At 45.8% G+C, this 16,984-nt stretch overlaps 1 protein-coding gene across 1 annotated transcript; it reads left to right on the top strand.

Moving 5' to 3' along the window:
• Positions 1-6,347: 6,347 nt before the first annotated feature.
• On the top strand, positions 6,348-9,152 carry LOC119305717. Its single transcript, XM_037582166.1, has 6 exons — positions 6,348-6,503; positions 6,758-6,841; positions 7,351-7,512; positions 7,592-7,645; positions 7,794-7,940; positions 8,704-9,152. Exons 1-6 carry the CDS (start codon positions 6,390-6,392, stop codon positions 9,073-9,075), a joined length of 933 nt encoding a protein of 310 aa, XP_037438063.1. The 5' UTR covers positions 6,348-6,389; the 3' UTR covers positions 9,076-9,152.
• The last annotated feature ends 7,832 nt before the right edge of the window (positions 9,153-16,984 follow it).

The raw sequence follows: 16,984 nt of genomic DNA, 5'->3' as shown, positions 1-16,984 counted from the left end.
GACTCAAGACCCGAATGTGTTCACGTCCTTTATTTTCACATGGCATCACATTTGTGTTGTTGATGGTGGTCTCAGTGCACACACAATGAAAGTGTGTTTGAATGCGGTGAGTTCTAAGGCTTCTCTCTCTCGCACACTTGCTCGACATAAAATGAGAAATATGTTCTTTTTCCCCGCGAGGTTTTTCACAGGTGTGCATGCGTGGTTATCGATGTTTTCTTTCCTCTCTATCAGTCAGAAAGAAAAACAGATACGTACATTATAGATTAAGTTCACACCAAAATAATATTTTAAAAATATTTAGCAGCTAAAAATAGCATCATATTTAGATTCTTCTAATCAAGTTTCATATATAACGAGTTCAAATCAGAGTTACGGTTTAAAAGATATTGATAATTTTGATTTAGATAAACTGCGGATTGAATAACCGATAAGTGAGGGGGTTTTATGTTAAAATGAAAAAGAAAGATTCGGTTGACTTAAATACGGACGACGGGTTGATTACCTAAAACATCGGGGGGTTTCTGAGAAAATGCAAAAAACGGTTCGGGAGTGACTTAAACGTGTACCGCAAGTTTATTTACGGAAAGTAGAGGGACTTTTTTGCAAAATGTATGATGGACGACCAGAAACCCAATTTGCTTTATTATTAGGTAAAGATAAGCAAGCTTTGGCCTCCACGTCCCCGCACTGCTCCTTCCAACGACGATACAGGCGGACACTAAAACCGCCGCCACCGGCAGGCCCTCTCTCCGTCCACACCCTTCCCACTCGTTGCTCGCGGAGGATGCGTTTGGATAAATCCCGCGCATAGACGGCAGTGGTGGGGCCTCCTCTTCTTGCTGTTGCGCTGGACAGTCGGCCCTGGTGCCGTAGTGGGCACTCGTTGGGCGGCGGCTGGGCTCGCGTAGATGGCCGTACTCAACACGATGGTCGTGCTTCAGGACGGTGGGAGGGCGAGGTTCTGCATCGGGCGGCAGTGGCCCCAGCCTTGCTGGCACGATCTAGGCTTGCACAGGCCTTCGTCTCGGGCGGCTGGCTACATTGCATGGATGTTGGTTGGTGTATCGACGGCCGGATCCGGCGCTGGTCGCTTCGTCTGGATTCTGCGGGCGGTGGTGGCTTTGTCTCAGATGGATCTGGTGCATGGGGCTCGATGGAGTTCGCTGGAGTTGAGGATGAGGGGCATTGGCCCCTGGTTGCTCTGTGCGGTCGACCGTGCTTCTGTTCTACATGCATTGGTGGTGTGGTTTTTCTGGTTCCTTCCGGCGTGTGGAGCTCAGCGGCCCCTTGGTGCTCTCGGCACTGGCGGTCTTCCATGTTCGTGTGGACAACACGTCGGCTGGATTCGGTTTTGTGGCGGTCCCATGACTCGACACGTCGCTTGTGTTGCTGGTTTGTTGTGCTCCTGCCGGCGTGGTGCCGATTGAAGTAGTCAGAGCATCTCCGGCCGAGCCCCCCAACACGGCCTCCCAAGGCGATTTCTTCACACTAGCGCCCAAAAATCGACCCAATCGCGTCCTCAGGAGCCCGTTTTTCGCAGGTTTGGGATGAAATTGGCGTCGGCGGACCCAGACCGAACCCGGCGCGCTGGGGAGCGCCTGGGGCACCGGGGAACGTGATTTTGGCACGAACGAGGATGGGCCCGCCTAGTCAGCGAGAGGGCCCGCTGGATCAGCGATACGCCGCTTCGTCGCTCTCGTCGCCTCACTTCCCGTGGGAATCAATACCAAGGTTGTCATGCCGGTCAGCTTCCATTGATGCCTCACAGGCGCCGCAATGAAGGCGTCATCAACGCACATCCCGCCCGCAACCGCCACGCGGCACCCGGCATGCAGCCTCTTGCCGCCCCACTATGGCTATAAAAGGTGACCTCCCCGCCGGTGGATGCCACAACACACATTCCTCCTCTCGCTTCCGCCGCACAAAGCAGGACTCTCCCTCCCCCCCTTCCCGCTGGCGAGAAAATGGCTGAGAGATTCCCAGGCGACGGCGCGGTGGTGAACGGCTTCGGCCGCCGCCATCTCCAGGAGCAGGAGGCGCGCCTTCTCTAAGAGGTCGAGTATTCCCCCCCCCCCAGACATGCATGTGCCGGGGGCGTGGAGGCTGAGCGTCGGCGGCGTCCCGATGCCAACCATGCCTGAAGGGGCGGCACGGCGGGCCGAGATAGCCCGCATCCGCTCACCCCTGACGGAGGAGCAGCGGAACGAGCCAAGGTACGCTGCCGACAGCGAAACACTGTGGACAATGTACTTCCAGCACCGCCACCAGGAGCAGATCGCCTCCGTCAACGGCTTCATCCCCCGTGTCCGCCTCAACGCCGAAGGACGGCGTGAGTGGTGGGGCGTGCCAGGCCGCACCCTCGGGGCCGTCCTCGACCACATCGAGACCGGCAACGTGCCGCGTCTCAAGTACCCGAGCCGGCCGTCCTTCTCTCGCTGCCGAGGCAGCTCCTAGACGCACGGCGAATGGAGCCCACGTCCTCGTCGTCAGGCTCCGGCACACTCTCCTCCGGCTCGCCGGCTCTCCGCCACGTCAAGCTAGAGCCGGAGGAACCACCGCTTTGATGCTGCACCCGCAGCGGCGCCCTTGTCATCAACGAGGGTGCCCGCTCCTCCCCGCGCTCCGTTCGCCTGGTCCGGCCGAAGCCAGAGCCAGCCTACTACCCGTGAAGCCGGAGCACGTCGACATTGTGGCCCCTGACGATGAGGCCACCCTAAAATGGGCGAAGGAGGACTACGTCCGCGAGCAGGTGCGCCGCCAGCACCTGGCATACGTGAAGCTCCAGGCCTGGCGCCGCGGGCGCGAGGAGGGCGGTGTCATCATCCTCGACGGCGACAAGGAGGACGAGACTGGACCGTCCAGCGCCCCACCGCGTGTCGGCGACCCTAGGCAGGGGTGCAGCAGGCACGGCCGCGGCTCCGGCGGGGCGCGCGACGACAACAACGACGGCGGCGGTGACTACACCCGTTTCTACAGGCTTCTCGGCATGTAGATGGTGGGCGGTGGACGTGGCGCAGTGGCTAGGCGTAGTTTGGCATAGTAGTAGGCGTAGTTTGCATGTTTTATCTTTTTTTTGTACAAATTTCAATGAAATTTCGCCGAGTTCGTGCTGGATCGTCGAGTTTGCGCAGATTTGTACGAAGTTTCGCCGAGCTGGGGGATATTGGCGGCGCTGGGAACGGAGTCGCCCCCACACGCCAAACTTGTGCCGGTTCGCCCCCATGAGGCTTTTTTTGCCGCCCTGGGGGCCGAATGGCTGGAGATGCTCTCAGGTGACTAGGGTTGCGTGCCTCCATGTTGTGCGGGTATTCATGCCTCAGGTCGTGCCTGGCAAGGTTGCTTCCTCTCCAAATCTGGTTTGTTGTTCGTGGTGTTGATGGTGGTGGTGGTGTGTTGTGCATCGTCATGAGCTCATCGCCAGGGTGTTGTTGCGTCTCGATCGGTAGGCTCTTGGATCTGGTGGTCATGATCTGCTACTGCCGGTGCATCATGGATTCAGCTTGTTCTCTGTTCGCAGTGGCTGGATCCTCTTCCCAGAGGTATGGATACGTCGAAGGGCTTCGGGCTCTGGGAGAAAGCCTTAGTTCGACTGTGATCGAAAGTATACTTGTGACGATGCTTCTTGGAGTTGTCGCCGAAGAGTTCCTCCTTTCCAGCCATGGCTTGTTGGTTCGATGGTTTCCACGGGAGTTTTTGGTGTGGCCAGCCTTTTCCCGAGGTCTGTCGGACTTTGTGTGGTGGCTCTGGGTAAGAGTCTTGGTTCGATAGGGGGTCAAAGGATACCGGTGATGATACTACTTGAACGCATCTCTGAAGAATTCGACCATGCATCTTCGGGTTGTGGGCATTTTGGTGTTGGAGTTTAAGTTAGCTGATGTCCCATAATCAATCGAGTGTGCATGGTTTTCGGCCTAATTTTCTGTATAAACTAGGCCACCCTATTTTTGAATTTTTCTATCTTAATGAAATAAGCAGTGCACCTACCTAGAAAATAAAAAAATTAACATATTCTTCGTAGATCGGATTTAGTTGTTTGAATCTCGATCCATATGAACACCTGCTCAGCCCGTGCCCCCCCCCCTCTCCACGGGCGACAAGGGCGCTCCAACCCTAAACGCCGACCCTCGATCCCCCCTCTCCCTCGCTGCCACAGTCGGGCAAAGCCCGTGCGGTGCTGGCAGCGGGATCTCCATCACTCGCTCCTGGTGCAGGGGCCGCGGGGGATTCTCCTTCTCCTTGACCTGACGGCGAGCTCGGTGGTTGGAGCGCTAATGTCTAATACACAACTTTTATTCTAGTAGACTCTGTTGGTCCTCCAAGCGCAGAGTTCTATAGGACAACAACGAATTTTTCTCAAGTCGATGACCGAAGGTTTATCAATCCGTGGGAGGAGTAGGATGAAGATGGTCTCTCTCAACAACCCTGCAATCAAACACAAGTAATCTCTTGTGTCCCCAACACACCCAATACAGTTGTCAATTGTATAGGTCACTAGTTTGGCAAAGAGATGGTGATACAAGTGTAATACGGATGGTAGAAACATATTTTTATAATCTGAATAAATAAAATAGCAAGGTAACAAGTAGCAAGCAGCAAGCAAAACGGTATATCAATGCTTAGAAACAAGGCCTAGGGTTCATACTTTCACTAGTACAGTCTCACAACAGTGCTAACATAATTGAATCATATAACAATCCATCAATTGCGACAAATAATCACTCCAAGGTTTCTACCAACGAAAGTAGGACAAAAATGTGTATCAACCTCTGTGCCTAGATTACCCCAATGTCACCACGCGAATCCGCAAGTTTATTACCAAAACATTATCAAGTGACTCAAACAATACCTCATTGTCACCATGGTATCCATATGCAAGACATACATCAAGTGATCTAAAATCCAAAATATTGACTTCGATAACAATGAAACCTTGAAGAGGAAGACTCAATTCATCACAACAAAGATAGAGAGGTAACAACACAATATGATTCCACTATATGAACAAATCTCATGGTACATCAAGATCATGCCCTATCAATATCACGAGAGAGAGAGAGAAAGAGAGTGAGAGATAGAGATAAAAAACATAGCTACTGGTACATACCCTCAGCCCCGGGGGTGACGCTCCTCGTGACGGAGGTGGCGGGGATGATGCAGATGGCCTTCGATGATGACTTTCCCCCTTCGGCAGGGTGCCGGAACGGAGCTCTGGATGAGATCGCTTTGAAACAGAGGCTCGCGGCGGCGAAAAAACTCATCAAGGTTAACTATTAGGAGTTTCTGTATTTATAGGAATTTTCAGCGATGGAATCACGCCACAAGGAGTCCCGAGGGGCCCACAAGCTCATCCCACATGCCCTAGGGGGAGGGCGCGCCGTGTGAGCTTGAAGTGTCCTCATCGGTCTTCTGGTCCTTCCTCGAAGCTTCGGGGGTCTCTTGTGTTCTATAAAAAATCACCATAAATTTTTATCGTATTTGAACTTCGTTTAGTATGGTTTTTCTGCGAGATAAAGAAATAGGCAGGGAACTTGCACTAGGCACTAAGTTAGTAGGTTAGTCCATCAAAATCATATAAAAGTGCACCAAAACCATATAAAATCAGTGTAAACATGGCATGAATACTTCATAAATTATACATATGTTGGAGACGTGTCAGCATTCCCAAGCTTAATTCCTCCTCGTCCTCGAGTAGGTAAATTATGAAAGAAATAATTTATGAAGTGTGAATGCTAGCATAGTGCATAAGTTTGATCAATGATAATTCTAATCACTTTTTCCTAGCATCATTATATATCATAAACAGTAGCTCATTTCTCATAAAACTTCTCGTGATCAAGTAGCAAGTTATAAATTGATCAAGTAGAAAGTATCAATCAAGCCTATTAAGATATAAATTGATGAACAATCTACCTATATCCAAACAATAAGATATGATCGGGCAAACATTCATTATATGTTAATCGAGTCCACACTTAAAGTAACATTGACAGAACAACAAATTTTCCATATAGAAAATATAGATAGTCAGGCATCCATTCTTAATTTGGATGTAAATCAAGTCATATTAATTAATATTGATGTATAAATGGATCTATATCCATATAGAAAGATAGGTATGGATCAACCATTAATTGGATGTAAACCAAGTCCATAGTTAATGAATATTAATTGAAAAATTGAGTTTATCCATATTCAAGAAAGAATGGTGCACTAGATGACTACCCATTGAATGTTGAGTGAATCGTCAGTATGATGCAATTAAAGCATTCCAAATATAGAATGGGGCTTAACTCTATATAAGGTGTGTTCTCTAAACAACATACAAGTACATAAGGAATCACATATTTACGTGTGTTTCATTGGAAGGAACACAATTCACCGTACTAATGGGAGCTGATTATATCGCCACATTGGTCTTACTATGCTTTTTGTTCAATCCTTGCTACCTCACCTTAGTTGAATCAGTAGACGTGGATGGCCATCTACAGATGAATCAGAAGGTAAAACTATTTTACTTTTAGCTTTGGACACATGCAACTCTTTGCCAGTTGGTTTATGTATTCATCCCATTCTTGCATCTACTTGACCACTTAATCTTCATTATTACTAATTTTTGTACTTATTTAGAACTATAGCTTATGTTCCCAACTAAAATTGAGGACACCATAGGTGAAAATTTTACTTATATCTTTCAGAGGCTTTGTACAACAATTATATATGCTAACTAGCCATGAACTTACATTTCCATTTGCAGAACAACACCCTTTTAAGACGTACACCGTTTTGGTTTCCTTGGAGAGCTAATTTCATGGATGAAGGAAGCAACATTATTTCTCATGTACTCTCTCTCTCTCTCCATTCCCTCCCTCTCTTAGTTATTTATCTTTACTTTTCATGTGTTAGATTTGGAATGTGTGTTCATTTCTGGGTGAACATTCACCATAAGAATATATCACAATGTATGCTACAATGACATGTGATATATGTAAAAGGAAAATTCAAGGTATTTTTTGGCCTAAGCATGACTTATTCAAATCACTGGAAAAATAGTAGAAATCCAGAGTCATTAATGATCCGCCTCAATCATAGATTTGCAAGCTAAATCATGCATCACCACAAAAGGTCTAATTGCGTAGGAATGACATCAAACATTGCGAAGCAAACTAGAAATGAGGCAAAAAATTATATATTAGCTCCAAATGAGCATGAAAAAAAATCCACACTGTAAATGTCTGGTAGGAAAACCGTGTACCACGGCCAATAAGGCACACCATCACTTATTTATTATCTCTGCTCTATAGTTGTTCTGGTTCTTCACTAATTTGAACTATACTTTTCTATCACTAGTATGCAATGTGGCACACTGAGCCAGGACAATTCTATGGCCTTCGAGCTGAAATGAGTATATGGGCTTCACCAAATCTAGAAACCTCTCAAGAATCTGGAGCATCCTTACAAATTTATTGTCAAGATGGAGGACACTACAACTTAATTCAAGTTGGATTCCATGTACAAACATATCACTGATCCTGGTAAACTCAAATGCTTTTGAGTAAACTACTATTTCATAATTTGGTTTTGCTTGCAGATTTCCCCCTCTTTGTACCATAACAGAGATATTCGCTTCTTTACATATTGGACTGTAAGTGTAACAAATGTCATTTTAATAAGTTGTATATTATTGTTATGCACATTTTTTCTGGTATTTTGTAGTAGTTGGAGGCATTATCGGACTAAGTATAAGTCTCTTTACATAAATAGTAATATATGTTTCCTTTTTTATTTCTTAGAAAGACTTGAAATCCAAGGGGTGCTACAACTCACAATGCGCGGGATATGTACCTGCAAGTGGAGCAAAGCTGGTGCCTGGACAAGCCATTGCTCCTCCATCAGTTTATGGCATACAAGATCACTACATGAGGATTAGCATCAACAAGGTACAACATTCATCCTAGTCTAGAGATTACTATGTCTATATAAGCTTATCAATTTTCTACTATATCTACGATAAGTAGACGATACCCGCGTCTTTTTGAATGAAACTTTGTTGAATGCAATGCATGAATAGATATTGTACGAATAGCTACAAAAAGAGAGAGAAACTGGCTTTTAGTTAATAGAGTGCCTTTTTTCTAACAGAAATGTGAAAAATGAACTACATAGGTATTCTCCAAGTCTCCAACACATATAAATTCATGATAAACCGAAAATTAATGCAAAAATTGTAAGTTATGAGGACATGCATGACTTGTTGATGTCGCAAAGATCCATGGATAGAAAAATTTAAAAAAATAGTACTGTGAAAAATATAACTTATAACTAACATGCATGACTTGCTGATGTGGCGTGGTTGCATGGATAGAAATTAAGGTAGTACAAACAATTGAACTTATAACTAACATGCATGACTTGCTAATGTGGCTTGGCTACATGAATAGGAATATTAGTTAGTGGATTGCAACTATTTAAAATGGAGGGTTAAATATAACAAAGATAGATTTTATGAATATGAAATTAGTTATGCCTAAATTCACATGGTTACTATTTAATATGCTATGGTATTTCATTATGTAAATATGGAACATTGAACCATAGGAATTGTACACCACCCAAGATTTTTCGAAATTACAAAGTGTTTATAATCTTCTTGTGCATGAAATTTATTGTTCACAAATGTTATCAATCCCTCATTGACTACAGGATACAAATTCTGGAGATTGGGTGGTGTACCATCATGATTTAGAAAAACCATCATTCTTGGGACATTTTCCAAAGGAGCTTTGCCTTGGAACAAAACGTATACAAGCAATGACCGGATTTGTGAATTACTTGAAGAATGCACATGGTCCTCCAATGGGTAGTGGCCACTTCCCTGATTATAATGAGAAGAAATCTGCCTACTTCAACCACATTAAGAACTACAACTCCAAGGGTCAAGCTTTTGACCCCTTTTGGACTAAGGCGGCCAAGTTAGTTGATAGGCCAGATTGTTATGATGCAACTGATTTATTTCTTGAATTTAAGAAGGGTTATACATTCAATTATGGTGGACCAAGTGGTTGTATTGGTTGACAACAAAGTTGTGTTTCCATTTGTATTGAATAAATAAAAATGTGTTACTTCATGGTCAAATATTAACCTTTATTCTATTTATTTTTGTCAAACTCTAGCTTCATATTGATAGTTATTATCATAATCATGTCTAGTTTGTATTTTTGGTTTTCACCTCCCACTCAAGCTATTCCCAACATGACACTTGTGGCAGGTTCCTGGCGACCATAGTAAGTCAAATGATAAAAGGCTCAGCGCAGCAAAGACCATATGAATGGACCTCTCTAGGCCCGAATACACGCTTGGGAACCTAGATAGAACACCACCTACTAATGGGTATTATTAGTATGATGTATTACGAATCCATGTGGGATACGTGGAAGCATCAACATTTTGAACACCAATTCTGTGCAAGCTCCTACCCTCACATGACAAACATACAAACATGGATATTTCCATATGGGGCTATATAAGGCCAATGGGGGATTGTGGGTAGGGCTATGCAATTTGGAGCTATGATACATTGGAGACACATCAATAATTTTGTATGTTTAATTCCTATTATCTATAATTTATGCAATTGTCGGTACCGTGGCGTTTGGGTTCCTGCCCTGTCCGGGTGTCCTCCTTCCTTCCTTCGCCCGAGCGCACTTGTTGGAAAGATCAAAGAGATCGACAACTATGTGCACCTTGCGAGTGTTGAGCTTCTCCCTGATCTTGGGCTGACAAAGATCGGCGTGAAACATAGTGATGATCATAGCTTCGTCAATATCGGGGATGTTGTGGCTGAAGTGTTGTATGTACTTGTACAACGGTTCCCCCGACTTATGCACAAGGAGGTGCAGATTGATGGGCATCCCTGGTCGCTTGAACCCTCCTTGGAAGTTATCCACGAATTTCTTGCACAGTGTTGGAAATATGCCCTAGAGGCAATAATAAAATGATTATTATTATATTTCCTTGTTCATGATAATTGTCTAGTATTCATGCTATAATTGTGTTGTCCAGAAATCTTAATACATGTGTGAATACATAGAGCACAACATGTCCCTAGTGAGCCTCTAGTTGACTAGCTCGTTGATCAACAGATAGTCATGGTTTCCTGACTATGGACATTGGATGTCATTGATAACGGGATCACATCATTAGGAGAATGATATGATGGACAATACCCAATCCAAAGCATAGCACAAGATCGTGTAGTTCGTTTGCTAGAGCTTTTCTAATGTCAAGTATCATTTCCTTAGACCATGAGATTGTGTAACTCCCGGATACCGTAGGAGTGCTTTGGGTGTACCAAACGTCACAACGTAACTGGGTGGCTATAAAGGTATTCTACAGGTATCTCCGAAAGTGTCTGTTGGGTTGACACGGATCGAGACTGGGATTTGTCACTCCGTATGACGGAGAGGTATCTCTGGGCCCACTCGGTAATGCATCATCAAAAAGAGCTCAATGTGACCAAGTGGTTGGTCACGGGATCATGCATTACGGTACGAGTAAAGTGACTTGCCAGTAACGAGATTGAACAAGGTATTGGGATACCGACGATCGAATCTCGGGCAAGTAACGTACCGATTGACGAAGGGAATTGTATACGGGATTACTTGAATCCTCGACATCGTGGTTCATTCGATGAGATCATCGTGGAATATGTGGGAGCCAACATGGGTATCCAGATCCCGCTGTTGGTTATTGGCCGGAGAACTATCTCGGTCATGTCGGCATGATTCCCGAACCTATAGGGTCTACACACTTAAGGTTCGGTTGACGCTAGGGTTGTAGAGATATTAGTATGCGGTAACCCGAAAGTTGTTCGAAGTCCCGGATGAGATCCCGGACATCACGAGGAGTTCCGGAATGGTCCGGAGGTGAACAATTGTATATAGGAAGTCCAGTTTCGGCCACCGGGAAAGTTTTGGGGGTCACTTATATCGGGACCACCGGAAGGGTCCCGGAGGTCCACCGGGTGGGGCCACCTATCCCGGAGGGCCACGTGGGCTGAAGAGGGAAGGGAACCAGCCCCTGGTCGTCTGGTGCGCCCCCCCTTGGGCCTCCCCCTGCGCCTAGGGTTGGAAACCCTAGGGGTGGGGACGCCCCACTTGACTTGGGGGGCAAGTTCCCCCCTAGGTCGCCGCCCCCCTTGAGATGGGATCTCTAGGGGCCGGCGCACCCCTAGGCCCCCTATATAAAGAGGGGGGAGGGAGGGCAGCCGCACCCTAGTCCCTGGCGCCTCCCTCTCCCCCTGTACCACCTCTCCCTCTCGCTGAGCTTGGTGAAGCCCTACCGAGATCGCCGCTACTTCCACCACCACGTCGTTGTGCTGCTGGATCTTCATCAACCTCTCCTTCCCCCTTGCTGGATCAAGAAGGAGGAGACGTCTTCCCCAACTATACGTGTGTTGAACGCGGAGGTGTCGTCCGTTCGGCACTAGGATCTTCGGTGATTTGGATCACGAGACTCCCTCAACCCCGTTCTCTTGAACGCTTCCGCTCGTGATCTACAAGAGTATGTAGATTCACTCCTCTCTCTCGTTGCTAGATGACTCCATAGATTGATCTTGGTGAAGCGTAGAAATTTTTTATTTTCTGCAACGTTCCCCAATAGTGGCATCATGAGCTAGGTCTATGTGTAGCTTCTTTGCACGAGTAGAACACAAATTTGTTGTGGGCGTAGATGTTGTCAATTTTCTTGCCACTACTAGTCTTATCTTGTTTCAGCGGCATCGTGGGATGAAGCGCCCCGGACCGACCTTACACGTACGCTTACGTGAGACAGGTTCCATCGACTGGCATGCACTAGTTGCATAAGGTGGCTAGCGGGTGTCTGTCTCTCCCACTTTAGTCAGATCGGATTCGATGAAAAGGGTCTTTATGAAGGGTAAATAGAAATTGCAATATCACATTGTGGATTTTTACGTAGGTAAGAAACGTTCTTGCTAGAACCCTATTACAGCCATGTAAAAACATGCAACAACAATTAGAGGACGTCTAACTTGTTTTTGCAGCATATGCCTTGTGATGTGATATGGCCAAAAGGTTGTGATGAATGATATATATGTGATGTATGAGATCATGTTCTTGTAATAGGAATCACGACTTGCATGTCGATGAGTATGGCAACTGGCAGGAGCCATAGGAGTTGTCTTAATTATTGTATGACCTGCGTGTCAATGAATAAACGCCATGTGATTACTTTACTTTATTGCTAAACCGTTAGCCATAATAGTAGAAGTAATAGTTGGCGAACAACTTCATGGAGACACGATGATGGAGATCATGGTGTCATGCCGGTGACAAAGATGATCATGGCGCCCCGAAGATGGAGATCAAAGGAGCAATATGATATTGGCCATATCATGTCACTATTTGATTGCATGTGATGTTTATCATGTTTTTGCATATTATTTGCTTAGAACGACGGTAGTAAATAAGATGATCCCTCATAATAATTTCAAGAAAGTGTTCCCCCTAACTGTGCACCATTGCGAAAGTTCGTTGTTTCGAAGCACCACGTGATGATAGGGTGTGATAGATTCCAACGTCCACATACAACGGGTGTAAGACAGATTTACACATGCAAAACACTTAGGTTGACTTGACGAGCCTAGCATGTACAGACATGGCCTCGGAACACAAGAGACTTAAAGGTCGAACATGAGTCGTATGGAAGATACGATCAACATGGAGATGTTCACCGATGATGACTAGTCCGTCTCACGTGATGATCGGACACGGTCTAGTTGAGTCAGATCATGTATCACTTGGATGACTAGAGGATGTCTAATCTGAGTGGGAGTTCATTAAATAATTTGATTAGAAGAACTTAATTATCATGAACTTAGTCTAAAAACCTCTGCAAAATGTCTTGTAGATCAAATGGCCAACGCTCATGTCAACCTCAACTTCAATGCGTTCCTAGAGAAAACCAAGCTGAAAGATGATGGCAGCAACTATATGGACTGGGTCCGGAACCTGAGGATCATCCTCATAGCTGCCAAGAAATCATATGTCCTAGAAGCACCGCTAGGTGAAGCACCCATCCCAGAGAACCAAGACGTTATGAATGCTTGGCAGTCACGTGATGATGATTACTCCCTCGTTCAGTGCGGCATGCTTTACAGCTTAGAACCGGGGCTCCAAAAGTGTTTTGAGCAACACGGAGCATATGAGATGTTCAAAGAACTGAAAATGGTTTTCCAAGCTCATGCCTGGGTCGAGAGATATGAAGTCTCTGACAATTCTACAGTTGTAAGATGGAGGAAAATAGTTCTGTCAGTGAGCACATACTCAAAATGTCTGGGTTGCACAACTGCTTGTCCCAGCTGGACATTAACCTCCCGGACGAGGCGGTCATTGACAGAATCCTTCAGTCGCTCCCACCTAGCTACAAGAGCTTTGTGATGAACTACAATATGCAGGGGATGGTGAAAACTATTCCTGAAGTATTTTCAATGCTGAAATCAGTGGAGGTGGAAATCAAAAAGGAACATCAAGTGTCGATGGTCAATAAAACCACTAGTTTCAAGAAAGGCAAGGGTAAGAAGAACTTCAAGAAGGACGGCAAGGGAGTTGCCGCGCCCGGTAAGCCAGTTGCTGGGAAGAAGCCAAAGAATGGACCCAAGCCTGAGACTGAGTGCTTTTATTGCAAAGGGAAGGGTCACTGGAAGCGGAACTGCCCCAAATACTTAGCGGACAAGAAGGCCGGCAACGCTAAAGGTATATGTGTAATTGATGTGTACCTTACCAGTACTCGTAGTAGCTCCTGGGTATTTGATACCGGTGTCGTTGCTCATATTTGTAACTCAAAATAGGAGCTGCGGAATAAGCGAAGACTGGCGAAGGACGAGGTGACGATGCGCATCGGGAATGGTTCCAAGGTCGATGTGATCGCCGTCGGCACGCTACCTCTACATTTACCTACGGGATTAGTTTTAAAACTCAATAATTGTTATTTAGTGCCATCTTTGAGCATGAACATTGTATCTGGATCTCGTTTAATACGAGATGGCTACTCATTTAAATCCGAGAATAATGGTTGTTCTATTTATATGAGAGATATGTTTTATGGTCATGCCCCGCTGGTCAATGGTTTATTCTTAATGAATCTCAAACGTGATGTTACACATATTCATAGTGTGAATACCAAAAGATGTAAGATTGATAATGATAGTCCCACATATCTGTGGAACTGCCGCCTTGGTCACATTGGTGTCAAACGCATGAAGAAGCTCCATACAGATGGACTTTTGGAGTCTCTTGATTTCGAATCATTTGACATGTGTGAACCATGCCTCATGGGTAAAATGACCAAGACTCCGTTCTTCGGAACAATGGAGCGAGCAACCAATTTATTGGAAATTACACATACTGATGTGTGCGGTCCAATGAGTGTTGAGGCTCGCGGTGGCTATCGTTATGTTCTCACTCTCACTGATGACTTAAGTAGATATGGGTATGTCTACTTGATAAAAGACAAGTCTGAGACCTTTGAAAAGTTCAAGGAATTTCAGAATGAGGTAGAGAATCAACGTGACCAAAAAATGAAGTTCTTACGATCAGATCGTGGAGGAGAATATTTAAGTCACGAATTTGGTACGCACTTAAGGAAATGTGGAATCGTTTCACAACTCACGCCGCCTGGAACACCTCAGCGTAACGGTGTGTCCGAACATCGTAATCGCACTTTATTGGATATGGTGCGGTCTATGATGTCTCTTACCGATTTATCGCTATCTTTTTGGGGATACGCTTTAGAGACAGCTACATTCACTTTAAATAGGGCACCGTCTAAATCAATTGAGACGACACCGTATGAATTATGGTTTGGGAAGAAACCTAAGCTGTCGTTTCTAAAAGTTTGGGGATGCGATGCTTATGTCAAGAAACTTCAACCTGAAAAGCTCGAACCCAAGTCAGAAAAATGCGTCTTCATAGGATACCCTAAGGAAACCATTGGGTATACCTTCTACCTCAGATCCGAAGGCAAGATCTTTGTTGCCAAGAACGGGTCCTTTCTGGAGAAAGAGTTTCTCTCGAAAGAAGTAAGTGGGAGGAAAGTGGAACTTGATGAAGTACTACCTCTTGAACCGATAAGTAACACAGCTCAAGAAGATGTTCGTGTGGTGCCAGCACCGACTGGAGAGGAAGTTAATGATGATGATCAAGGTACTTCGGATCAAGTTACTACTGAACTTCGTAGGTCCACAAGAACATGTTCCACACCAGAGTGCACTACTAGGGAAAACCCTATACACAGAATCTTAGCAGCAGCGCGTCTCAAAAAGCAGCGCTGCTGCTAATTAGCAGCAGCGCAGGTGTGGAAAACCCGCTACTGACAAGTGTTTAGCAGTAGCGCGGTCTGTGTAACCCGCGCTGCTACAAATATTGACCGACAATGCCCCCCCAACTCCATTTAGCAGCAGCGCAGTTCCGTTAGGCGCGCTACTGCTAAAGCAGTAGTAGTAGCATGGTTTTTCTGAGGTCGCTGCTGCTAATTTTCAAATTGGACACACTTTTTATCCCACTTAGCAGTAGCGCTTCTGCCGAAAGCGCGCTGCTGCTACTTTCTTATCAGTGGCGTGTTTTACGTCCCGCGCTACTGCTAATCCGCACCAACCCACCACCTTTTCCCCACCGTCACCCCTCCCCTCCTCTCTTCCCTTTCCCCTACCTCCCACTCTCACTCTTCTTCCTCAATACTTCTCCCCCATTACTCTCTCTCTCTTCTATCTACCTTTCTCTCTCTTCATTACTCCTACCTAACTACACCACCTCCATTAATGCATCTCCATTCTATTTTTCCTTCCCCTCCACTAGTTGAAGTTGTCTCCTCCCAAATTAGGTAGCTAGGTAGATGTAGGATTTAGTTAAGTGACCTATTTGCCCCCTAACTATATCTATCTTTGTCAAGAAGAGCTTTGTGCACTTTTGATCTCCCTACAACATCATCTCCACCGTGTGCTCGATCTCGAGATAGAGGTGATGAAAATTTCATGCTTTTGCAAAATGGAAATATGTTTATGTGTGTGTGATATGTTTGTGGAAATTGTGTGTGTGACATGAGTTGATGCCAAATTGTGCTTTTGAGTTGCCTCTGTTTTGCCGAAATGTCGATTTATTTCTGTTTCGGCGAATTCCGGGCAAACTCTAGATCCATATATGTCCTATTTTTAGGGAAGGTCATGCCGAATTTTTGTATGACTTTGATGCATGCACGCATTTTTATAATCAATTTGTTTTATTATTACCGTGCAGACGTTCATGATGGTCAGTGGAACAATGGTGAATAGGTGGTTGCGGTCGGCAGTGTAGGACATGAAAGAAAATAACCTGACAGAGGTTTTATGTCCGTGTCGAAAATGCAAAGGAATAGTTTGGCTCGACCCCTATGACGATGGTCATGTCGAAGCGCACCTGCTCATGACTGGTTTCATGGATGGCTATACTCGGTGGATAACTGAAGATGAGGATGACGATGTTGAGGATGCCGACGGGGCATGCAATGATGACACGGGGCAAGACGAAGAGATGATTGATAATGGTGGCGGGGAAGAGGCTCGACATGGCGGTGGAGAAGGGGCCGGACATGGCGGAGGAGAAGGGGTCGGACATGGCGGCGGAGAGAACGACATGGACTCCACGCAGCAGAGTTCATCGGTAATAAGTTCAATCATGCGGGACCCTCATGTTCAAGCATTGCTTCGCAAGGAGACGAGTACTGAGAGAGCTGCTTCTAGAGAGGAGGCTAAGCTGGAGCAACTAGTGGTAGACTCGGACACTCCATTGTATGATGGTTGCAATCCTGAGGTGACCCGCTTGAGTTTCAGGCTCCAACACCTGAAGACGAAGGCTAAAAACAAATGGACCGACACTAGCCTCGATGAGCATCTCAAGTACCTAAAGGATGTTCTTCCCGCGGGTAATCTATG

This window comes from Triticum dicoccoides, chromosome 5B, assembly GCF_002162155.2.
Source record: "Triticum dicoccoides isolate Atlit2015 ecotype Zavitan chromosome 5B, WEW_v2.0, whole genome shotgun sequence".
Lineage (NCBI taxonomy): Eukaryota > Viridiplantae > Streptophyta > Magnoliopsida > Poales > Poaceae > Triticum > Triticum dicoccoides.
Note: the sequence above shows the minus strand (reverse complement) of the source record. Positions and strands in the feature narration are given on the sequence as shown.